Source organism: Fusarium mangiferae (genome assembly GCF_900044065.1).
Source record: "Fusarium mangiferae strain MRC7560 genome assembly, contig: FMAN_scaffold006, whole genome shotgun sequence".
NCBI lineage: Eukaryota > Fungi > Ascomycota > Sordariomycetes > Hypocreales > Nectriaceae > Fusarium > Fusarium mangiferae.
Window position 1 is genome coordinate 2386495 of NW_024573926.1, and position 23827 is coordinate 2410321.

Sequence of the window (23827 nt, forward strand, 5' to 3'; positions counted from 1 at the left end):
AAATGGTAGGGATGTTATTGGATGGGATTGGTGAGCGTGTTTGGGATTGATTGTGATGGAAGCTCGTGATAATCAGTTTTCGGGTCTCGTCAGCTCCTGGTGTACCAGAACTATGGTATCTTCTTATTTAGCATTTCATTTAAAGTGAAACTTTATCATGGAAGTCTCAGCTTTATCTCTTTGAAATGTCTTCCGCTATCTTCTACGCTGCGTAACCAATTTGAGGGGCGACTTCGATGTCCCCATGGAGTCTCCATCACCATTAGCGACGTGGGTCAAGAGTAGACGAAAACAAGCTTTCTGATCCGGAAGCTATCTCCTGATCATGACGGCCCCGTTGATAGCGAGCTCGGACAAATGTGCGGTATAGTGGGCTGCTCGTGGTACCTGAAACCGTTGTCGATCGTTGCCTTCTTATCACTTATCGCCGGTATCATGAGGATAAGAGAGGTATGACGTGGTGATCATAAGTCCTTATCGATAACAGGCTCTCTAAAAAGTGACCAGCTGTAGGGTGAGCTCGTACGCAATGTGATATAAAGAAGCATGGCATTTGCAATGGACGGCTACAATCTTTCTCCAGCTTCCTCGCCGTTCATATGTACGTGATATACGCAAGAAACGGGGGTTTGACAATATGACCTGAATAAAAGAGTTTGACGTCTCTCCGTTTTGGTTTCCTGTTTACCGACGAGACTTCTCGAAATTTGTCTATTGTGCTGAGTCCCGTTCCTACGACTTCAAATCAGCTTTTACTAAAGTCTGTAAAGTTTATACCGACTGAATTCCATCTGGATTAAAAAGCATCAAATAGGTATTGAGGCAAAACGACTACGCCTGCATCATTCCATAGAACTCCCTTTTGTCCGGCTCAACTCACCGCTTTATCGAAAAGATGAACGTGAAGTATTAGGCATTTTCAATGACACTTTCCTTTAGAATAGCGCAACTCAAGAGCCGAGGTCCCAATAAGCATCGAACTGACACCTTCCAAGCTTAAATCTCCCCCAATGTCCCTACGATCAAAAAGGAAATGATATGCCACTATCCCCGCGTTCGGTCTCCATTCCCCCGAGTCAACTCCCGTACCTCAACGAATGATTTTAACCTTTGACACTAGCAATCGCTGAAACAATGCCGAGAGCACCGAGTGCACCGCATCAATTCCAAACGAAATGGCATCTTCCCAATAGCGGGACTTTATCCATCAATCGGTTGCATTACAAGTGCCGGCCCAATCCTGGCGGCGGTCTGGGGTCGATATGTTTTCTGAATGGTGGGAAAAGGCTTCATATCCCTGTTTCATCAGGCTTGGCACAGACGGAGAGCCCGCCTGAATAGGCAAACGCGGAGTCTAGATCGCGAACCTTGTTTTGTAAAACGAATGATCACCTGGATTGTTAGTTTGGGGGTTTAATTGATGCAATTCATGCGCTTGAAGTAGATATATACAGCTCTGGGCAACTTCTTGGGTTTCATTTTACTCGTCAGTGGTTTTTTATTTGAAACTCAAGTCATCATGAAGCTGTCTCTTTCACTTGCGGCGCTCGCCGCTGGGGCTTTCCAGGTCGTGTCTGGCCAGACAGTGTACTTTGCTGGTGAGTAACTAAATCAGTGGTGATCTGGGGATAGACGCTGATCAGATGAAAAGGTGACTCCACCATGGCAAAGAATGGAGCCAACGACGGTGTAACCGACGGCTGGGGTAACTACATCGGCAAATATCTCAAGGTCACTGCCGTCAACAAGGCCATCGGCGGCCGCTCAGCCCGCTCCTACACCAACGAGGGCCGCTTCACCGAGATCGTGAACCTCGTCAAGCAGGGCGACATCGTCGTCATTGAGTTCGGCCACAACGACGGCGGCTCTCCCGAAAACAACGACAACAACCGCTCCGACTGTCCCGGCGCAGGCACGGAAGTCTGCATCTCCGACAAGACGGGCGAGAAGGTGTACACATTTGTGTTCTACGTCTCGCAAGCCGCCAAAGCCCTCGTCGCCAAGGGCGCTACTGTGATTCTCAGCTCTCAGACACCCAACAACCAATGGGAGACTGGAACGTTTGAGCCTGCCGCTCCTCGTTTCGTGGGATATGTTCCTACCGCTGCTAAGGCTTTGAACAGCCCTAGCGTCACTTATGTTGATCACTTTGCTGCTGTTACGAAGATGTATCAGAAGCTTGGTAATACAAAGGTTAACTCTTTGTATCCTAAGGATCATACGCATACTAGCCCTGAGGCTGCGGACCTCATTGCCAAGGCTTTTGTTCAGGCTATTGATGAGGAGCTGAATGGCAAGACTAGCCTGAAGCCTTATATCAAGACTCCTGTTACCAAGGTGTACTAAGTGCAGTTTGGCCAAGTGTCTGAAGTTGGATAACATGGGAAGTTGTGTATAACTTCTTTGTATATAGTGGTCATGATCATGATGTATGCAGATATCATGTACAAAATATTTATTCATGGTATTTATATTAAACTCCATGGAATTACCTTGATCCCTTTAGTATTATGGTCCCTGGTGTATTAAATCCTGCTGATCCCGATACTGGCAAACCATGTCTTCGCCATATTCCTCAGTTTCGGACAACAACGGCCTCCTTAACGAATGATCCCTCAACCGCAACGTTAACCAAGAATCTCGCCACACTATTTGGCGTGACACTATCAGCCATACCCATTCCTTCACCAGCACTTCCCAGTGTTTCAACATTCTTATCCGTCTCCTTTCCAAACTCCAGCCTCACAGCTCTCACGAGAGTCCAGTCCATGTCGGTTGCCCGAATCTCCTTATCAACCAAATTATGATCCTCCAGAGCATATTTGATGTTCGTCCATCCCATGAACGCTCTGCTCACCCAGGAAAGCTTCCCCCATGAATCTCCAACACCTGCCGTAGACATGACGACGATGCGCTTGATACCAGCTTCTTTCAGAACCGTACAGGCATTAGCGCACGAGTCTGCCAGAAAGCGAGGTGGAGACACTTGAGCTGCGAAGGGACTGTCTGACTTTCGGACCGTGTTGAGAGTCATGATTGTTGCGGATGGTATCAAGCCTGGAGCAGCTGTAAGAGCACGGCGGATGTCGTCCTTCGAGAGCGGCGAGCCGGTGACGACAGTGAGGTCAGGCTGAGAAGCGACTTTGCTGGAGTCGCGTACAAGTGCTACAGCGGTGTGATGTTGAGAAAGGAGTTCGGAGACGACGAATTTGCCGGTTCGGCCAGTTGCGCCTAGGAGGAGGAAGTGCATGATGGGATATGGAGGAGTTATCGGAAGAGTTGTTGAAGATTATCGCAGGAACTGTTAGAGGTTGTCGCAGGGGTTATCGGAGGAGACTTATGATGAATTGACGATAAGTCAAAGAAGAATGATGGATTTGGTGGATATTGAACGATCAGAGGAAGTTGGATGTGCTGAGAACAATATTCATGGTTCAATGACTTCTTTATGTACTTGGACCTGCATGTTGGGCTGAACAGCGGAGCCAGCCTCTCATTGGTCGGTTCGGTCAGCATGCTTTTCTGGGTGCGCCACATCTCACGCATTGATCCAACTCGCGTCTCGGGCTTACAAATTCGTGACGGACTTAGCAACTAGATATCGCGAGATTAGATGACTTATTCATCTATTTAGATTGCTTTGCTAAGCTACCACGATTCCCCGTCGCATATCATAGCACTTGAGTCGTTCATTGACGAGATTCGCTAAATCCTGAAGCTGCTTGCTTTCTTCCATCAGCTTGGCATCAAGATCTGGTGCAGTTTCTAAAGTTCCAAGAAGAACGATTTTCAAGATGAGATACAAGATGCGCAGGAAGTTATCGGAGATTGACTCGGGCTCTCCTGGTTGCGTTTCCTGCTGAAGACTTTCAAGAGCACCGAGCCATGAGTCCAATCCATCAAGCAAGTCTCCTCTTTCCGAAAGAAGGGATTGAGCCTGTTCATCCGACTGAATTTCTGTAACCCTCGCAAGAACTGAAATAGTGGACGTCGCAACTTTCGTGAGTTCCGCTCGCATGTTTGGCGCCAGTTTTCGATCACTCCTCGTTTCAATCGGCGGCGTCATTATGCTCAAAGATTCTGAGGGTTGTTGTTCTGTGAACTTGCAAGGCGCAGCGAACAGCTTTATAATGAAGACATCCAAGGAAGGCAGACCGCTGTGCCGTGCTGACATCAGGCCATCAGTGGTCAGGTACGGTCTGGCGCGGTATTCGCGTAGGATATTCAGTCCACGAATTATGTGCAGTCCCATGGCTGAGAAGTTACCTCGGACTTGCTCAACGCTGATCAAGACTTGGCAACAAAGCAGTGCGGACTTTAAACTGTCGGGGCTGGGGTATGCAAGGTTGGATGCGAGGCTCGTCAAAGCTTTGCTGTACTGTTGAAGACCGTAGTTGTAACTCAATCTCTGCTGTTCGCCAGTCTCGGATGTCTCTCTTTCTTTCTTCGACTCGAGATTTCCGCGAAGAGCCCTGAGTGACAGCAGAGCATGACGTATCGAGTCATTAGTCAAGCTAGCTTGGAGGACCTGCTCTGCTTCTTCATTGCAGCTCAGCTCAACGTCGAATATTGTTTTGGTGGAAAAGTATCGATTGAGATCGCCAGTGCTCAGTGGAGGTTTCCCTTCGGCGTGATCATGCCTTGAAGCTGAAGCATCTGGCTTGCCGATGGGCTGGGGCGTGCTGGAGAATGGCCTAAAGACAGACTCGTAACCATCACATTTGCGCCCAGTCTTGACACACTTCTCGCAAAAGGGCTTGGCCTCGTCGCATTTGATCTTTCTGATTCTACATTCGGTAAGTATGATCCTTGCTAGAATGTGATGGTGGAGTCTGGACTGACCGGCATGTTGCGCAACCCGTCTTCACCTTGGTTCGGCCTCGGGACGCGGGTTTGGAAGTGGTCATTGTGAATATTCTGATGTATCTGGGATCGTGCGAAGTTTGAAAGAGGATGAATGCCGAACTGACGAATGAACAGGCAAAGAGGTGACTTGTTCGAAGGATTGAGTCGCATGGCGCTAGTGATCCGTCAAAGTTCAGAGTGGAAGATCAGCACTAACTGCATTGGGAAGCAACAGCGAGCAGACCAATCGCTGTCGAGTAACTACGAAACGACTCGACTTCACTCCATCCACCCTGAACTTCAGACATCACTTCAATGTAAACCTTTCAAAGAAAAGAGAAAAACTACCCAAGATATTACAAAAACTGTAGTCTAGTAGCTTTTGAAAGACCTGAAGGATCGAAAAGCTAATTGCCGCTGTTTTCTATCTCAAGCCATTCGACATATAGATGTTCATGTAGATATCGGAGACGCCCTGAGATATCTACCTATTGCACTACATCTTCAAGAAATAATGAGAACCCACAACCCTACTCTCGTGTTTGAACCTAATTATCACGGCCGGGGGCCAAATATATGTTTCGGGACTCTAATACTTCTTGAGAGTGGGCTGCCTTCCCATTGAGACCTTGCTGCTACCTCGAAGCTTCATCTTGACTCGAAGTTCTCAGAATACGGATGACATCTGACTATTGAAACAACACTGAGGGGTTTTTACTAGCATCCTGGTTTTGGCAAGTCGTTGAGCCGATTATGAAAGATCTTGGAGAGTTGTTTAAAGTGTTTGATGATATCGTATATATTGCAAGAACAGACAGCTTTAACCAAAGCTGGTCTAGACGATAATATAAGATCAATCTGATCAAGGAAGTAACAATTTCGGCAGATACTGCCCAGGCTTGGTAGCAGTGTACGTCCCATCTGGTCCACTGGGAACTTCACAACGGCCGTGTAGCCACTCAACCCTATCATCGAGATGCATCGTGAAAGGAATCATGGCCAAGTGCCAGTACTTCTCTATACCATTGCAGGGTAGTTTCAATAGGAATGTTTCTGGTTTGATCGCCCGAGTAGCCACATCTTCTGTTCATTCTCAGAGCTGACACGCATCCCAGCTCTTGTCTCTGAATAGGGAGAACATTTTAGCCTCAGTGACTGAACCATCGAATTAACGCTGCTTTCATGATCTCGCAGCCATAGTGTGATCAACGGAAACAGTTGTATGATTGAATTCCTTGCTGCCAGCCTAGTGCGATCCCGTGGATCGTGATGACGGAGAGATCTGAAGCATTCCAGTTCATTGCATCAGTTTCCTTAGTAGTAACTTTCCTGAGCCCCTCGAGCGGCGTAGATCCCATGAGACTTTTGCCAGACGCCCTGTCAAAGAATGGAACAGGAGACCTCTATCTCAGTAAGCAGCAGCGGCTCTCCCGTATGTGCAGACGATAGTTGTCCCAGGCTTCTTACAATTGCAACTAGACCCATAGACCCAACTCCCCCTACCATCAATAATCATAGAACCTAAGAAAGCCCTGTGCGCGCAGTGATTACCCTATCAGAAATCTTGATGACTAGAGAACTCTTGTCAAATGTCCTAAATGTGTTCGTCGGTACACATAAACTTGGGCTTCGCACAAGGGGACCTTTTCAGGTTCGAGTTAGATTCTTTGGGAAGTATGCTCTGATGAGGTGGCAGAAAGGTAACGAGCTTGCCCAAGAGGCTCCTATTTGCCGATAACCACTTTTATGCATTCAAATACCAGGAGTCGACTTGCCATGAACATTGCGAGTAGTTCGCGAGGTCTCACTGTCTGAAGAGAGCGCAGAGTGCCTCGAATGTGACCGCCCATTTTCGGGGACCCTCCTTCTCACTAAGATCTGCTTGGGCTACAATCTCAAGACTCTATTTTCTTGCAGCAGTCATACTACGAGAGACGTTTATAGACCTTTGACGATGTTTATGTATATTATAGCTCTCGTAAAGATCCAGCTCTAGATCATCTAGCAATGCGCCTATCAACGGTCCCGAGAGCCAGCCTAGCATGACTAAGACCAGCAGTGTTGAGGGAGAGAGCGAAGCAACAATGAGTAACCATTTAAAATTAATAAACAAACAAAAGATGAGACTCCTGCTTGATGGCCAGGGACATTTCAAGAGACTGTGATACAAATGTTTACCGTCTTCGGTATGGAACATTGTGAAAGGGACCCTCCATGTCATAGTTGAGCGTTATAGCGAAGTTCGGGTCGAGGTATACTGGACTCAACTATCGCCCTCCCTTGAACATGCCCCGTAAACCAGTCTGGCGCGCCTTGAAGGCCCTGCAATGTTCAAGCGAGCACTGAAGAATTAGCGGGTAATTCAGTAGAAATGCCGGCACTGAATTTGGGTTCGCTGAACCTGGCGAGACTAGGATCGCGTTTACGTGCCATTTCAATCCCTCCGCCTCCATCCATTGGATAATCTGAAGACTGCATACTGACCTTTTTGAAGGCTATAATTTTGGTCAACTGTAGATTTAGGGTGAAATAGGGATCTTGAGTATTCTTGTCTAAATTGTTGCCGATGTTCACAGCCGTTCAGTGAACAGCTCCCACGCGTACGTCAAAGCTTCACGGGGTGTAATCCTCTCCATCCTTCAGGCCCTCACATCATTAAAATAAGTGACATCGCTGGTCGTGCCCTGAGCTTGGCGTTCCTCGATAGCACTTCAATTCTCTTGTTCACGACTTTGCCCCTGAATCTGTCATTGTTCATGAGACTTTACAATATTTGTGCTTTTATCCGCTATTTCAATACTTGCTCATCAATTGTGCTCGACCTGCCTTGCTGTTAAGTCATTACGTTGCTTCCCATGGCTCCATCGTGAAAGCCTAGTGCTGGAGCCACTGTACCTATGTTCCATCAGCTATTTAATCGCGTGGGGAGTTTAATCGCGGGAGCAGTTCAGTTACAGTGAACTAATCGCAAGAGCAGTTCAGCTACAGTGGCACTAATCGCAGGAGCAGTTCAGTTACAGTGGCATTGATTGCAGGAGGAGTCTAATCCTAGGGGCAGTCTAATCGCGGGAGCGGGCAGTTCAATCGCAGGAGTAGTTCAGTCACAGAGGCAGTCGAATCGCGGGAGCACGAGGCATCATCCACCGCCAGCCGTGATGGCACTGTATTCAAGTTCATCCTTGACATTTCCCTACCCAACGGCAATTAGGCATCTACCGCAGATACCCATTCGAGCTACAATCACCGAGTGAGGCGCCCTTGACGAGCCGGATACCGCGAGAGAAGCAATAATTCCTCCGGTTGGTACGCCCATCAAAGCAGGCTTTGGCTCCCGGACCGGCTGACTGTATATTAGCAAAGTACAAGGTGTCATCACCGAAGCTCACAAGTCTCAAGCCAGACTCCGATCCAGGCGCCCGACAACCCCGACTGAACGAATGATACCGATGTATCTGATCTAAGCCCAACAACTGGACCTGTCGCCGAGGGTCCTCAACCCACGAAGACGCAGGCGCCCGTGAGCGACGAAATCGATGCCGGCCCGGTCGAAGCCACGTCGGGTTTCCGTTATGATAGCAGCTCCGAGTCTGCGCGGTCGACCGTCGAGACAACGACCCCAAAGCCTGTTCCAGACCGCTACAACTGACGCTGAGCAACCCCAGCCCGGTGAGATACGGGACAGGTCTGGCAAGCCCTTTCACGGTGGCGGAGTTTCAAGGCAGGCTGTAAACGTTCCCTAGTCAACTGACAACTTTTCCCCCTTTTGCACCATTGCCGTTGAGGATGAACGCCGCACAGGCGCTCGGGGAGTTGTCGTTCCGTGTGAGCATGAGCACGATCCTGCTTAAAAGTTACTCCATGGTGATACAATCACCGCGCATAATTATGAGAATGCCTTCGTTATCTCTATGGCTGGTTAGTTTTTGGTTGCCCCGTGGGGGAGAGGACAGCGATGGTGGTGGCTTCATTTATTCCCTTCTCCTGACTGGCAGCCCAGATACTGGCGAGAAAGTCGATGACGACAATGATGTTGATCAGTCAGCTAAAGGGGAAGTTATGCATACGTGAAGCCAGCCTCGAGCCAAGCCACCGCGACAAGTCATAGTTACAGGCTCAGTGCTCAGCTTCAGCCCAAATGCACCAGGAACTTTTCGTAAATGAACTCCGATGGATGTAAAATCTTGTAGTCTTTGGCGACTGTTTCAGAGAGAAAAGAACGCTAAATGCCCGTCAGAACTCAGATTGAGGGCTGTCTGTCCTACTCGTCAGTTGCGCCACGTTGACTCAGGCGCACTGTAACATTTACCGTGTCGCCCGCATGGCTTTAATTGAAACAAGGCTTCGGAGAGGGGCTTATGATCGCGCAACGAGTGAATTTGATGCGGGTATTACTTTTGGGGGTTACACGATTGAGTTGGCCCAACACGCCAGACTTGATGAATGTGTTGATCGGTGAAGCTGCTTGCATTGCCAGGTTTGAACATGGCGCTCACGGGATCCATAGCAAAGCCAGTAGCATCAACTAGGCGTACGCAAAAGTGATCAAAGCTTACTCCTGGACTTGTCACCCGAATTGGTTGGTGATAGCGTACCTGCTAGCTGTGAAAGTGCAAGTAACACGACAGGGTCTGGATCTGAGGACACTTTCACTTGGTAGACTCGGGCAGAGGTACAATGGGCCGCTGGATCGACTGGGATTGCAAGGACTAGCTAGAGCTAAGTACATGGACACTAAGCCTGTGCCGTAAAAACTGAGGGGAGATGATTCTGTCTCTCAAGGAGAGTGGATCGCGATACAATTCCACCAAGACGTCGTGCTTCTACGGCCCGATCCATCATTTTCCCTGCTGCGACCGCTCTCTCATGTACACAAAAGCCCAAATGTAGAAGACATATACTACCCAAGAATCTTCTTAGCCTCCGAGAGGGAAAGCTCCTTAGCCTGGATTGGTCCTGTGATGCCTGTTGCCTGCATCGACTTCAGCATCTTAGCGAAGTCGAGCTTTCCGTAGTAGAGAATCCACCATTGGAGGCTTGGCATAACCTGCATAGCATCAAAGTTCTTTCCAAGTTTCTCGAAGACCACGGGCTCCTGATCAGGATCGATGAGGCGTCGGTCACCCAAGTCATCGCACGCGTTTCGGTCATAGATCAGCCAGACAGGATGGTTAGTCTTGGTGGCATCAATGACGAGGACATATTCAGTGTCGACATAGTCTTCATCCGTCTCTTCCTTAGACTTCATCTGTAGCTGCCCGATGGGCATGACTAGAGAAGGAAGCTGTTTGCCAGAGGCTGTGAGTGTACCAGTGTTGGAAGGCTCCGGACCAAGGCGAGAAGGGGAGGATTCAATCTTCTGCAGAGAGATCAACGCAGGATGGGCATGATAGTCGCCAGACTCAATGTCTGCAGAGGGTGATAGTGGTGAGAGCTCCGCCTCCTGCGTCCACAGAGCCTCAGAATTTGTTGCGACTGCAAACGTATCCTCGCCATCGGTGCCGAGATCAAATCTGTCCACCCTATCGATAGTCAAGCCAAAGTGATGCTTAGAAATAGGACCGACATTCCTAAAGTCCATAGCAGCAAGCTGCTTGAGCCAATCCTCGGCTGAACGACGAGGCGATTCTCTGTCCAACTTGCATGCTTTCTCTAGAAACTGATCGAGCATTTCGTCACTGCCAGTTTCGTGTTTCAACTTCGCCGAGTACTCGTCTGGAGACACTGAGGTAATAGGATCAGCTGAATGCAGTTCGGGAAATGTACTTGGGAGGGTACTTACTAGTCCAAGGATTGCCAACTGCTTTCTGAATCTCCGCAACGCGATCGTCGGAAAGCTCAGTGGCGTCCATCTTGGGATATGGTTGGATGGATATTTGGTTGGAGGGCTTCGGTGGCTGCGAAAGTATTGTCTGGTATGATGATGATGGGAGGGCGAGTGTATGGAAGTTGGTGAGTTTGTGGATCGGGGAGACTTTGGGCCACGCCCTCGATGTATTGGGTATGGGGACGGTTTACCAGTGTCACACAGGATGGAAGGCCGGTGAATCAACAGTGGCGGTCGATCAAGCTATGCGTTGCTTGTTTCGACGCCAGTGGCACATACTCTGATATCGGAATAGGGGGTGTCAATATCGTCCGTTACACTGTCAGTTACCTGGATCTTGCCCCAAAACTTGTTTCTGAAGGTTTCTCTCATGCTGACGTTGTTTTCAGCTGCGACAAATGCGAAAGTGATGGATGGTGCATGGATGTTTGGAGATGTTCACCTGTTCAACGAGTGCAGTCTTTTGGACAATTGAACGATATTTAATGGGGAGTAGATGAGAACATGCACATAGAGGCTAGGTGTTTGTCAAAGAGAACACATTCAGCTTAATTTATCCCTAACTATGTAAGTGCGGCGAAAGGCTTCGTAAGCCATAACATTCTCCAGCCGGCACCCACTCTCCTTGTCCCCATGGCTCTGTGGTGCACTGTGATACAGAAAAAATGACTACAGAGGTGATCTATCTGTGCTCATAGCCAGAAGTGACTCTGTTCCAAGACGCAGGAAGATCCCCGAAAGTCACGTTTCTAGCCCTGATTTCTCCTGTCATTCTGGTCCGTTGGAACGAATCCCGGAGTTGCGTGAGGTCGAGGCTGCCATAGGATCTGATCCAGTCTTGGATGCTTGGCAACACCTGGGCTGCATCAAAATTCTTCTCTGTCCCGCTGAATAAAAGCTTGACTGTCTCTGGTCTGACGTAGGCCCCACCTTCCTCGTAACTTCTAATCTTCCGATCAAAAATTAGCCAAAGAGGGTGCTCATCCGCAACGGCATCGACGACGAGGACGTAGTCAGTATCGATTGAGTAGATGCCGGCCTTGTCCTTGTATCGGTTCCGTAACCGTCCGATCGGCAGTACGACAGAAGGAAGAGGTAGGCCAGCTGCTGATGGTTTGGGAGGTTCGTGGAGGCCGTAAACAGTAAATATATCCTTCTCACGGGCATACTCAAGACGCAACAGGCCCGGATGATCGCTGGGAACATATGAAGAGAAAATAGCCTCATCATCTTTAGGTGGTATATCATCCACAGTCAGAGCTCCAGGGAGTGGTGTCACAGTCAAGATAGCTTCGCCGTCGGTAACCAGATCGAAGTGTGCGACGTTATTGGTGGCCAAGTCCAGGCGAAGGCTGACGATAGCAGAAGGGTCTGCAAAGTCAACTGTGGTGAGACTCTGAAGCCATTCCTTTGGTGTCTGACGGGGGGCCATCATGTCTGACAGGCTGCTGCCTTCTCCAGTTCCGTTCTTCAGCATCTCGAAGCAGGCGGCACGGCGGGCTTCGTTAAAGTATTAGCGAATGGGACTTGTTGCAGAATATTGACGGAAACTTACCGCTCTCCAAAGGGTCATCGGGGACACGTCTGGGGCACGCAAAATCAGGGTCTTCGATAAGGATTTCAATCTCCTCATCGCCGTCATCGGAAGTCATTTTGGCATCCATGAGAATGTAAAACGTCTCGATGAACGCAACACTTAATCTTCAGTTGTTGATGAATAGTTGAAGAAGAAGGAGACGATCTTGATGTTGGAAGGTCGATTGGGTCATAGGTCAGTCTGGCTGGATAGGCGATGCAAGATAGGCATAGGACAGTGGCCCAAATAAAAGTTACTGGCAGAAAAGCTCTCTGTGCTGCCGCTGGAGGATGCGGGAAGCATGAAGTCGAGAATGAGAGGGCTGAGATGTGAAAAGTACTTGGTCACTGCATCAGCTCGTTTTCGACCTGGCCTTGGGTGGGGCCACAAGCGGGCACGTGGGTACACGAGACATTCACCTTGCTTTCTACCGAGTTCTGAATGACCGAAGGAAAGACCCCGAAAGTCAGAGAAGTTCAAAGAAGGTGTCTAGATTAGGAGTTGACTTGGGGACAAAAGAGACTGCTACCGCGACTCACAAGGTCCCGAATATTCAATGAGAGATCACGGATGTCCAGGGAGCTTGAAGTGGCTAAAGTGGTGGATAACTACTGGGTTCTCCCGGCTGGATTACGCTCTCAGCCACAGGTCTCAGCGGCAAATAACACTTCTAGCTCAATTGACGTCCAAGAGGTGTTCTTTTAAGTCTCTCCCAAACGTGTGTCCTGGGAAACCAACGGAACATCTGATCAGGAAGAGAACACGCTTGGATCAATTTGTCTCTACCTATGGAATGCGCCGCAGGGCTTTGTCCATCAAGTGACCGTTCATCAGGACATGATCAACATCTGTCTGATCCTATGGCTCTCCATCGTCCTGGAAGAAAGATTTCATCGCCATGAAAACAGCCTATTTGTTCTCCAGAGCCGCGAGATCCTCTGATGTTGTGTTCCTGACCTTGACTTCTTCTACTATTCCTGTCTTCTTGATCGATTCCTGAAATTGGGCTGAACTCAGCGTTCCATGAGCTTCAATCCAATCTTTGATACTTGGGAAAACTTGAGCAGCATCAAAGTTCTTTCCCAGCTCGACAAAGACCAAAGGAGCCCCCTTTGGGTCGGTGACATCCTTGAACTCCTCGTCAAATTTTTGATATCGGTCGTAGATTAGCCAAACAGCATGTGAAGTTCCAGCAGCATCAACAACCAGGATGTAATCAGTGTCGATGTATTGCGGAATGCCGCGCGCTGTCATGAAACCCTTTTGCAGTTGCCCGATGGGCAATACAAGAGACGGTAGGGGTTGGGATTGGCGGTGTCCTAGGCGAGGAGTGATGGGATCCTCGAGCTCAATGCTAAGAGATACGAGGGCTGAGTGAGCGCTAGGCTTCTTGGTTGGCTCAGGATGCAAGCTCAATGCTCCAGGAAATGCAGAGACGGTAAAGGTAACTTCGCTGTTAGTGACTAGGTCGAAGTCATCCACGTTATCGGCAGTCAAGGCATAGCTTAAGTTCGTGATACCGACAGGATCTGCGGAATTTGCTGGAGTAAGCTTCTGAGGCCATTCTTTTGGTGACTGGAGCGGGTATTCGATATCTATAGCCGATGCTCTCTCCAAAAAGGGAATCAAGCTGTTGTCCCTGCTAGTTTTTCTTTCTAGCCTCTCGATATATTTACCCGGAGATCCTGCCGGCCATGTTAGTAAACGGGAGCTGCTATCAGCAGGGGGGCTTCTTACGATTCGAAGGCTGACCAACGACCTGTATAATCTCCGCATAGCGTTGATCCGATATCTTATTGGCAGCCATTGGAGTTGTGAGCCGGATGTGTTTTCGCAGCGGGATTTGTGGCTGTGAGGTTAAAGCAGCACAGAGAAGTTGGAGCTTAAAAAAGAAATACGAACAGAACAATGTTCAGGATGTCAAAGAGAGCAACTCGGGCCCTCCTAATCCGCTGCTGTAATGGAACTTGGAAGATAAAACTCGTTTGCGGGACGCTGAAGGCCACAGAACGTTGTTAATGCGAGGTCTGTTGTGTGTCTGAGGGAAGATAGCTAGGGAGGGGCCCAAGCGGGCAGGCTACATACAGAAGGGATGTGTGGGCCTCGGGCACATATCTCAACACAACACCCTCTGACTCATTGATGAGATGTGCCAGATCATGTTTCGGCTCGTCATACCTAGCCTTGACCCGGGAGGAGCCACGTATAAGCACCAGGTGACACAAAGATGCGAACTTCTTGTCTGCAGAGTCCCGACTGGAAGTCTATAGAAGCTACCGGGTTTTCAAGCTTCGAGGTTAGCCTCGGTGAGACAAAGGTCCCGGCTCGATGTTCATGGAGCTGCGAATGCCCAATGGAAGATTCAGGGTGTCGGTTGTAGGTAAAGCAGGACAATGAGCCCAACGATCCAAGTGATGTTCGGTGACGCAGCATAGTCACCACGTGAATTAGGCTTCCGGGAGCCTAAGGTTGAGTTGAAGAGAGTAGAGAAAAGCTGAAGATTTCTTTGTGGTGCTAGAAGCCCATTGAACGTATATTCTGGCAATGTCTACTTTGGCCAAACCCCATGGAATACCATTGTGATATTTGATCTCTTGGAAAATTTCCCTCTGCCACTGTAGTCCAATCCCCAGATCAGAATTTTCAAGCTTCTCAAGCGTGAATTATCCTCTTTTCTCCCCCCTTGTCAAAGACTAAACAGACATGCCGGTCTACAGCGGAACAGAAAATCACTCATTTGAGGTATCCTTTCGGGACTGGTCCAATCTTGAACTTGACGGCCCGGAAGTAAATCTTCCCAAAGGGGTGCCAGTCTACGAAAAGTGGTCGAGGTAACCCGTTTGCAAGGGTGATGCAGGCAATCAGCTACATAGTTGCGGAATGAAACTGGGGCTTCTAGTGGAATTGCCTTGCCGTGAGGCCGCCCACCACTGTTCCACGCTAAGGAGCTTTTGTTCATTGACTGATTTAGCTGCCCATTGTATTAAAGTTATGTTCAAGTAACTGTGAGTCGTTGTACACTCATGTCCCCTCGGATATGGAACCGACCCCAGAGCTTGATAGCCCCAACTCTGCTTGTCTAGAGGAGTTGTAGTAGCTGTTCTGTTCGGATTTGGTCTCAGCGTTGAAGTACGGTCGCAAAGTAGCTCATTGGACTTAAGGGTCGTGTGAGCGGCTGCTAATTCGGCCGCTTGCTGAACAAGAGGCTTACTCGTGTATAAGCAGTCTTTCCAAGAGACAGCATTCGCCGTAAGCGCGCCTATCATACTCAGACAATATTTAGTTGTTGAATAGGAACCTTTGAGTGTCCTCATCCATCACCTACGTTCGTACCCAAAGCCCTTGTGGGAGTACTCAACTACAGAGACCTGTCTAATGCAGAAATCAGAATTCCCGGAGCCTCGGAGCCTTTTCAAGCATAAAGACAAGCTTGATCGTGGTGACTTCCAGCAAAGACTGACTTCCACCAATGGCCGCTTGATACTGACACACTCTGGTCTTGGTAATAGTCCCCTTTTCCGTCGACATTTGATATGACTGGAGGAATTAATGACTGTGATCACCTGGATACCACCTGGACAGCGCCCCCGCATGCAACGCTGGGAATTGCAGGGAATCATGCATGCACTTAAACTTGGCATCATGGAATAGTGAGAAAACATTTCTAGACAGGCTGGTGAAAAGTATAAAGGCTCGCGACATGCCTTGTTGATATCTATTCAATGGTTTACAACAGGGAGCCGACTTCAACAACATTCATCATGCATTTCCCCAGCGCAATCACTCTTCTTACAGCCTTGCCATCGGTCCTGGCCTGTAAGGGCTATACTGGGGGCCTTCCCAAGCATACAGGAACTAAAACTCTCGGATCTCCTCAGTATATCAAGAAAGGCCAGACCTTTGATGCTGGTTGGGTAAAATATGACCGTGGGGTGAAGTGTACAGGTCAGGCTGAAGGAGGTAAGTCACAATAGCATCAACAATCCCCTGACCTTCACTAATTTTATCCTCCAGGTGAGAAGGACACTGTTTTTGTCCTTGAAGATGGGGCCAAACTGCGAAATGTCATCATCGGCGCCAATCAACGTGAAGGCGTGTACTGCCTTGGATCCTGTACCCTTGAATTTGTTTGGTTCGAGGACGTTTGCGAGGATGCCATCTCCATCAAGGGCGGCGGCACAGCCAACATTATCGGCGGTGGTGCCTACAAAGCCGCTGATAAGATCATTCAGCATAACGGCTGTGGACACGTGAACATTATCAACTTCTATGCCAATGATTACGGCAAGGTTTACAGGTCTTGCGGCAACTGCAAGGGTAACTGTCGACGCTCCGTGCATATGGAGGGTACTACTGCTGTTAACGGTGGGGAGTTGATGGGCATCAACACCAACTTGGGTGACAAGGTAGGCATCTTGATCCGGCATTAACCAAGTGACTAATGTATTATAGGCCACTTACTCTAACAACTGCTACCCCAAAGTCCAATGTCAAGGCTACAATGGTTGTGATAAGGGCAACGGCGCTTGTGAGCCTACAAAGGCTGGTCTTTGCTAAACGGATCAGCACCACCTGGAAATAGAATCTGTCATTAGTTTCTAACGAGCTTCGGCATGCAGAGTTACTGACTGAGGGTTGAAGTGTTTGGTCAGCATCGCTGGCCTTGACTCTTGTGTTTCATTAAGTATGTGATCCAGGACATGAATCAATACTCTCTAACAAATACTTTACGATCAATGTTCTAAAATAGTGGTCTTCACTTTCACATATCTTCATCTACACTGAGCCAGACCTTAATATCACGAGGGTATTAAACGCAGCAAGACCCTGAACATGAATGTAGTTGGGTTTTCACTATCGTTAGTCGGCATTCACAGGCACCTAATGTGATAATAATACTTTTTTTCCTTTTTACTTTTCTGGGTCTCTGAGACCATGATAATACTTGTAAATCATCTGCCCGGACCTCGCGGAGAATTCTTGGAGCCTGAAATCCCTGGCTCCTCGTGCGGCCTTCTCCCCGGATAAAACCGACAACAAACAGCCATACGTGCTACCCACAAAACAGATACAGACATCTCATCCTTCATCTGTTTCCGTCACCCTTTTGATGGTGTTTCTCTTGTGTCTGACGTAGAAAGTAGTCACAGGACTTACGTGATGACATTATAGTAGTGCATACTGTCCTATAATCAACCAGAGTGTACCAAACACTCTTCCATGTGCTCAGCAATTGGTGTTTCCACTTGGGATCATCTCGGCGTAATTGCTCCACTTTGATCCATCCAGTAGGGGGGGGGGGGAATGGTTCCCTGCCGGATAATTTGGAGCTTTGCCACAAACCTCGGCGTATGGTCTTCGTAAATGGCTTCGCGTCCATTTTTTCCAAAGGGACCCTTAACTAGAGACTCAACTTCCTTCCATGAAAGATGGGCCAAGTATACATCCCTGGTCTTTTCGAAGTACTGGAAGCTGGCCCAATAGCCTCCAACGGCCCCAGGACTGCGCTCATATCCCCATTTACCCACATATGGTATGGCTTCGTCGGGAATAGGAGCATTCGGATGTATGGATGGTATCTCTGAGCCGTTGAAGTGGCTGTCATGGAGTTGTCCTTCCCAGCGGGGTACTGGATACAGACCAGTGTTGAATTGCCATTTGATGCCAGTATGAGCTGCACCTGAGACGTCAGTCTGAGCTTTGACACGGGGAAGATCCTCTATCATCCAACTCTCAGGAACACTGGGTAATATGACAGAGAATTCATCGAGCTTTGGGAGCTTCTCAAGATCCAGGGCTTTGCCAATAGGGATTTTGCAACGCCACATAGGATCATGTAAAGTGCCACAATCCTCGGCGGATATCTTCGAAATCGAGAGCAGCTTTCGTACGGGAAGCGCAGATACACCATTGGCAGTGAGAAAGTCTGGGAGACTCATGTCGAATACTCGCAGTGTGTCAATGTCCAGGTTCATTCGTAATGTAACACGCTGGTCGACAACTCCCTGGACGTTTTGCTCAGCGACGGCTAACTTGTGCATCATTCGGGATGACAACTTGAGTGCCAGGACTGAATCTTCCCATGTCGACTGTACTCTTGAATATCTTCGTCTGTCTTTAGGTCGATTTAGTAGGCGTGGTGTAACCTTCTGTGGGATTGCTAGCTCAACGATTCGGAGTTGTATTTTTCGTGGTAGCCTCATGATAAAAGAGCAGTCAGCTGCTGAAACTCTACTATCTTCAACTCAAGGGGGCTCAGACCGACCCACGGAGTATCCCAACCACGGAGCATCAGCTTTGGGAGGACTTGTCCGGAGAAGATTCTTGCATCGACGCTCCTCCTTCCTATCCCATGTCTGATGAAAAAGGAATTCCTGGAGAATGAGGGCCCGATACAGATCATCAAGAGTATATTAACCAAACGCTTTCTCATCGTTCGAGTTCGGTGCGGGAAAACCAAGAGGGGAGCGTCGGGCATATGGGTCAGTAGACTTGTAGGATCCATCCTCACGCCAATAGACTGTAGCGAAGAGCATGACTTGCACAGCATGAGCAAGTATAAATAACTCTCTGCAAAGTTTATCCTCACAATCAGAGACAGTTCCAGGGCGGATCGGGACATAGGTCGGGATAAGCTTTGGTTCGGTAAGAAGTGTAGCCAAAGTCGTGAGCCATTCGCGCACAGCAGCGTTCTCTCGAAAGAAACCAAGAAGAGATTTTGGCTTGTAGTTGCAACTACCTAGAGTCCTGTTTCTTGGTGAGTGCTCCATGACATCATCTACATTCTGATTCTGAATGTGGTCAATAAGGCCTTGGTTCTGGGTGCTCGGATGCAAGGCGAATGGGGTATTGGAATAAGCATTGATCCTGTCCTTGTAGCTGAAACTATCGCCGTGCAAAACATAATTCGCTGGTCCAACAATATCTGGTACAACAACTTCCACATACGAGAGGAAATCTGCCTCGCTTTTGAAAGACAAATATTTGGCTGCACATGTCACAGATAATCTGCCGTTGGGTTTGTCGGCTTGAGTTTCCAACACCCGAAGGCCTGCTGGTACTCTCCTTATCTCTGACCATGTTGACCTATCTGTAATAGACCATGGTATCTTGACGTTTGGAGGATGCAAGATAGAGTAGTCGGCGTTGCGATGCCACTCCGCAAGCTCCCGGTTCTGGCGGGCAATGCTGCCATTTTTCACAACATCTGCATCCATCCTGTGGATGCTCCGTGGGAGGAACGTGAATATAAATGTGCTTGTCGAGTGGCTTCTGAAGTAAGAGTCTTGAGGGTTTAGCGGTTAGCTTTTGTGCTTCAAGTTGCGACTTAGTTACAGGATCGTACCTAATGTGGTTGTACAAGAGCCCAGGATATTGTGACGTTTAAAAAGGTAGATCTGGATGGCTTGTGCACTTCGGGGTGTGAGAGAGACGATATGACGCGATAGCTGATTGATAGTTAAAGCTTATGATATCTCAACGAGATATATCAAGCTAACACACTAAAAAATACCAATTAACTTTAGGCTTCTAAAGGCAATATACGTATAGCCTCCACAAAGATAAGTCTCCCAATTAAAATCAGAATAATATGCTTTTATGATGACTCAATCAGTAACCTTATTGGCAGCTGCTGGGGTATAAGAAGCCGGCCTCGTGGCCACTGACGAAGTCACACGTGACATAATTAAACACAGTCAAAATCACATTAAGTTCCCTCGAAGAGGAACGCGATAGCTGAGTCGTGATGTTGAGTGGCAATGGTATGGGCTATGGGAAGACGCGGGGTTGATAGACTGAGTAGAAGGAAATGGTTTGGGACACGAGATGACTGCGAGGTTGATTCGGAATATTGAATAACAGCGGTATTGGTCACGGAGACGGTGGAAGACCACAGATGGTATGAGTGGTCGAGTGGTCGGAGAGGTGAGTGATTGAAGATGAGGCTGAGGGGTGGTGAGACGAAGATTGAGGATGAGGAGGAGGAGGAGGGAAACATTTAGTGGGGAGAAAAGGAGGGAGAGGTAAGGAAGCCCGGTAAATGGAACCCACAGGGGATGTCTTTCGGCCATGCGCTACGATTGTTTATTATGAGCAATGAAACAGTAGCTGATGCCCTTTCGATCGACACTCCGGCCCCTCCACTCTCAGTGACAGAGACTCCGAGCCCTAATAACGCTGTGACCAGGCAGGCAACGTCGAACTTTCGATTTCCACTGGCTCTGTGCGCCTGTACAGATTCTATGGCACACCTGCTAGCCTCCGCCAATGCTTCTAGCGGGTATGAAAGCGGTTCAAATACCGCAGTCTTCCTCCCCGGCCGGGTGAACGTGGTCGAGCACTGCATTGACCTCTGCCCAGTCAGAGGGCCCCACGTGTATTTGTCGATGAACATCAAGGAGCACTGGAAGACAATCCTGTCGACTTCAGTGCCACTGGGACCGACATGGACTATGCCTAGTCAGTCACCATCAACATGGTCCAAGAAGGTAGGGGCCGACGGAGAGATTTGAGATGCGTGAAACGACCTCCCAACCTCATTATAAGCTGGCACGGACTGAACCACATGGAAGTGTAGCAAATCAACAACGGTATACAGGCGAAGAAGAAAGGGGCGGCGGTGTTCTAATCATATGGTATGTACATGGCATTGGACAAAGACAATAGGCTTAGGAACAAACGCAAAGAAAGTACCAGTTTGCCAGAATGATCTCTCTTCATCTTCTTCACAGCACAGATAGTTGGAAGCAATGTCTTTGGTCTGCAGCTGGTGTAATAAGCCGACTCTTGTATAAGCATGTTCATTATCTGACTCGCCGTTGTAAGATCACGCCTTGCCTGCGCTTTACCTCTGTCCTTCTATCCCAACGTGCTTTCATCCCGCTCTTGGAAGGATTGACAAGTCCTTGCCGGTCGAATACGAGTCATGTATGGCGGGTCCGAACTGACGCCCATTATTTACTGAGAAATATCTAATTCTCCATATGATGTGAAAAGGGGTCTCTTCAAAATACTTGAACACTACATGTTATCACCATGATTGAGTTTACAGGTAGCGAAGCTCTACAGACATTTCTTTTTGCTTTTCTTGTTTATACCTATATCAATACTATGCACTGTCCAGACTGTCAACTAGATATGCTCTGGGCATTTCAACTTGTCAAGCCCTATAGCTACAGAACCTCGTGATAGCCAGGTTCTTATTCAATCAGCCCTGTAGACACCCATTCCATTCAAGGCGGGACAGCAGTAAAGAAAACAAGGTGGTTCGGCAACGTGTTCCTGAGCTTTCGAGACAATATCTATCTCTGACAGAGGGTGTAATGGTAACCCACATGTGAGTTCTGGATGTTATGTAACGTGTAGCGCACAGCGTTCCATGTTTTCAATAGTTGGTGTCTCCAGGCGGGATCTGATTCATCTGCATCCTGTACCTTTATCCACCCCTTTGGAGCCGCCGTACCCTGTCGCACAATCCAGACTTTAGATACAAACTGCGGAGTGTGGTTGTGAAAAAGGGCTCTAGTCCCATTCTCTCCATAGTCACCCATGACCAGGGGCTCAACTTCGGTCCATGAGAGGGGCGCAAAGTAAGCTTCCTTGCTTTCTTGGAAGTATTTAAATCCAGCCCAGAGCCCACCAACTATGCCGTGGCTTCGCTCATATCCGTGTTCTCCGATATACGGGATGCTCCCGACACGGTCGGAAGGGTCAGTACCGTCGAGGTGGCTGTCGTCACAAAAGCTAGGTGGAACCCCCATTTGGTACCCCTCTGGCACTTCGTTCCCAGCCTGATACATGTTGTAGTAGCGGTGAAGGTTGAATTGCCACTTGGTGCCGATATGCGTTGGAGTGTTGTTGCCGTCTTGAGGTCTAATTTGCGGAAGCCCGTCCATCATCCAGCGATGGCTTACTGCTGGAAGTATCAAACAATACTCCTCTAACTTTGGAAGCGTGTCGAGCATCAAACCCGGAAAGCAGGCCACGCTGGAGCTGCAGAAAGTCTCGAGGCTTTCCTCGGTGCTGTAATAACCGTATCTGGACTCGATCAAGAGCAGCCTGCGCAAGGGGAGTGGCGCAGTAAAGCTATGTATATCCTTATATTTTGGAAGTCTCCTATGAATTTGGAATACTCGCAATGTGTCTGTCTCTAAATTCATGCGGAAAATAACAGGCGGGCATTGGCGAGAGTCATGCCAGTTGCAAATAGCTTCAACTGAGTTCGCAGTCTTTACCAGGTGATACAAGCCCCGAGACGACAACTTCAGAGCTAGAAGTGAGTCTTCGGATGTACACCGAATCTTGCTGAAGGCTCGCAGCCATCTAACCCCCCCTTCTACAGTTGGCGTGACCTTGGGTGAAGTTGCGAGTTCGATAATATAGAGTTGTATTTCTCGAGGGAGCTTCTGGAAGGCAAAGGGCTCTACTGGTGAACAGTTGGTAGCTTTATTCCAGGGATAGTGGCAACGAACTGTAGTGTATCCTAGCCAGATCTCAGATCTTTGGGAGACAAAAGGGTCTTCGCCTTTTCCAGGCCGCTGTTGAACAAGAAAGAACACGAGAAGGACAGCTCGGTGCAGGTCGTCGGACTATACTTGCCACAGACTGTTATATCATCCGGACCTGATTCGGGGTATCCAAGCGGAAACCGACGAGAATAAGAGTCCGTGCACTTATATCTTGCACCTTGATGCCACTGTATGGGGGCAAAAAGTAGGATTTGCACAGCATGAGCAAGGATAAATGTTTGTATCTGATCTTCATGGAAGCCTGTTCGAATGGGCGGAAGCAGCTTCGGTTCGGTGAGGAGAGTAGTAAAAGTATCGAGCCAGTCGCGCAGCTTTTTTTCCTTCATGTAAAAACGCAGAACGTCTCCTGGGCAAAGTGCTCTTTCACGATAGAATGCCTTGCTATGCAGATGCAGCCCATCAAGCTTTGAAAGATGTTCATTCAGTTCGTCATTGCCACCATTTGTTCCCCGGGCGAAAGAACTGTCATCGTACTCTAGAATCTTTTCCGCAAAGTTGTCTGATACCAACACGTCTATGGCCGGTCCCACGATACCTGGAAGGACATCATTGGCATAAGAGATGAAGTCAGACTCTCTGGCAAATGACAGGTACTTGGTTGCCAGTTTGGCGGAGACTTTGCACCGCGAATATGGTGGGCCATCAAAATTATTTATGACACGAAGCTCCTTTGGCAGATCCCATCTGCGATAAGAACCACGGGCAGCGATGTTGGTGGGGGGTTGGGGATGCACGGTAGAATAGTCGGCAGTGTTGTTATTTTCAGCGACTCCCCGATCCTGGGAACCGAGATCGTCGGCTCCGGTTTCTTGTGGCGTCATTCTATCGATCTTGTCGAGGTACAGGTATGGTTGTTTATATCCGTGACGGATATATCAAGACGGAAGTTTCCTAAGATTAGTCGTTAGCTTTGATCTCTCTGCGTACTTCAGTATCTGTAAAGTCTCGTACCAGTTGTTGACCAGACTTGACTATGCTTGGATGCAACCGAGATGTTGATTTTCCTATGCCCGTAGCGTGGAAGACTCAAGATGGCTCAGTAGTTTGGTCAAA

General features: G+C 48.5%; 10 protein-coding genes across 10 annotated transcripts; 2 read left to right on the top strand and 8 right to left on the bottom strand.

The window, feature by feature from the left end:
• Positions 1–1519: 1519 nt before the first annotated feature.
• FMAN_03556 (putative rhamnogalacturonan acetylesterase precursor) lies at positions 1520–2346 on the top strand (the record flags this gene model as incomplete). The annotated part of the gene is made up of 2 exons (XM_041832389.1): positions 1520–1598; positions 1652–2346. 2 exons carry the CDS (start codon positions 1520–1522, stop codon positions 2344–2346), a joined length of 774 nt encoding a protein of 257 aa, XP_041682858.1.
• Positions 2347–2575: 229 nt separating this feature from the next.
• On the bottom strand, positions 2576–3250 carry FMAN_03557 (uncharacterized protein; the record flags this gene model as incomplete). Its single annotated transcript, XM_041832390.1, has 1 exon — positions 2576–3250. The coding sequence occupies one exon, from the start codon at positions 3248–3250 to the stop codon at positions 2576–2578; it is 675 nt and encodes a 224-aa protein (XP_041682859.1).
• A 393-nt stretch (positions 3251–3643) lies between these two features.
• FMAN_03558 (uncharacterized protein) lies at positions 3644–4907 on the bottom strand (the record flags this gene model as incomplete). Its single annotated transcript, XM_041832391.1, has 2 exons — positions 3644–4781; positions 4843–4907. 2 exons carry the CDS (start codon positions 4905–4907, stop codon positions 3644–3646), a joined length of 1203 nt encoding a protein of 400 aa, XP_041682860.1.
• A 4835-nt stretch (positions 4908–9742) lies between these two features.
• FMAN_03559 (uncharacterized protein) lies at positions 9743–10694 on the bottom strand (the record flags this gene model as incomplete). The annotated part of the gene is made up of 2 exons (XM_041832392.1): positions 9743–10566; positions 10625–10694. The coding sequence occupies 2 exons, from the start codon at positions 10692–10694 to the stop codon at positions 9743–9745; spliced, it is 894 nt and encodes a 297-aa protein (XP_041682861.1).
• A 657-nt stretch (positions 10695–11351) lies between these two features.
• FMAN_03560 (uncharacterized protein) lies at positions 11352–12321 on the bottom strand (the record flags this gene model as incomplete). Its single annotated transcript, XM_041832393.1, has 2 exons — positions 11352–12169; positions 12225–12321. 2 exons carry the CDS (start codon positions 12319–12321, stop codon positions 11352–11354), a joined length of 915 nt encoding a protein of 304 aa, XP_041682862.1.
• Positions 12322–13154: 833 nt separating this feature from the next.
• On the bottom strand, positions 13155–13941 carry FMAN_03561 (uncharacterized protein; the record flags this gene model as incomplete). The annotated part of the gene is made up of 2 exons (XM_041832394.1): positions 13155–13875; positions 13922–13941. The coding sequence occupies 2 exons, from the start codon at positions 13939–13941 to the stop codon at positions 13155–13157; spliced, it is 741 nt and encodes a 246-aa protein (XP_041682863.1).
• Positions 13942–16006: 2065 nt separating this feature from the next.
• FMAN_03562 (putative pectate lyase) lies at positions 16007–16802 on the top strand (the record flags this gene model as incomplete). The annotated part of the gene is made up of 3 exons (XM_041832395.1): positions 16007–16205; positions 16260–16651; positions 16698–16802. 3 exons carry the CDS (start codon positions 16007–16009, stop codon positions 16800–16802), a joined length of 696 nt encoding a protein of 231 aa, XP_041682864.1.
• A 695-nt stretch (positions 16803–17497) lies between these two features.
• On the bottom strand, positions 17498–18448 carry FMAN_16131 (uncharacterized protein; the record flags this gene model as incomplete). Its single annotated transcript, XM_041832399.1, has 1 exon — positions 17498–18448. One exon carries the CDS (start codon positions 18446–18448, stop codon positions 17498–17500), a length of 951 nt encoding a protein of 316 aa, XP_041682865.1.
• Positions 18449–18658: 210 nt separating this feature from the next.
• On the bottom strand, positions 18659–19462 carry FMAN_03563 (uncharacterized protein; the record flags this gene model as incomplete). The annotated part of the gene is made up of 2 exons (XM_041832400.1): positions 18659–18783; positions 18835–19462. 2 exons carry the CDS (start codon positions 19460–19462, stop codon positions 18659–18661), a joined length of 753 nt encoding a protein of 250 aa, XP_041682866.1.
• A 2085-nt stretch (positions 19463–21547) lies between these two features.
• FMAN_03564 (uncharacterized protein) lies at positions 21548–23595 on the bottom strand (the record flags this gene model as incomplete). The annotated part of the gene is made up of 2 exons (XM_041832401.1): positions 21548–22666; positions 22771–23595. 2 exons carry the CDS (start codon positions 23593–23595, stop codon positions 21548–21550), a joined length of 1944 nt encoding a protein of 647 aa, XP_041682867.1.
• Between the last annotated feature and the right edge of the window lie 232 nt (positions 23596–23827).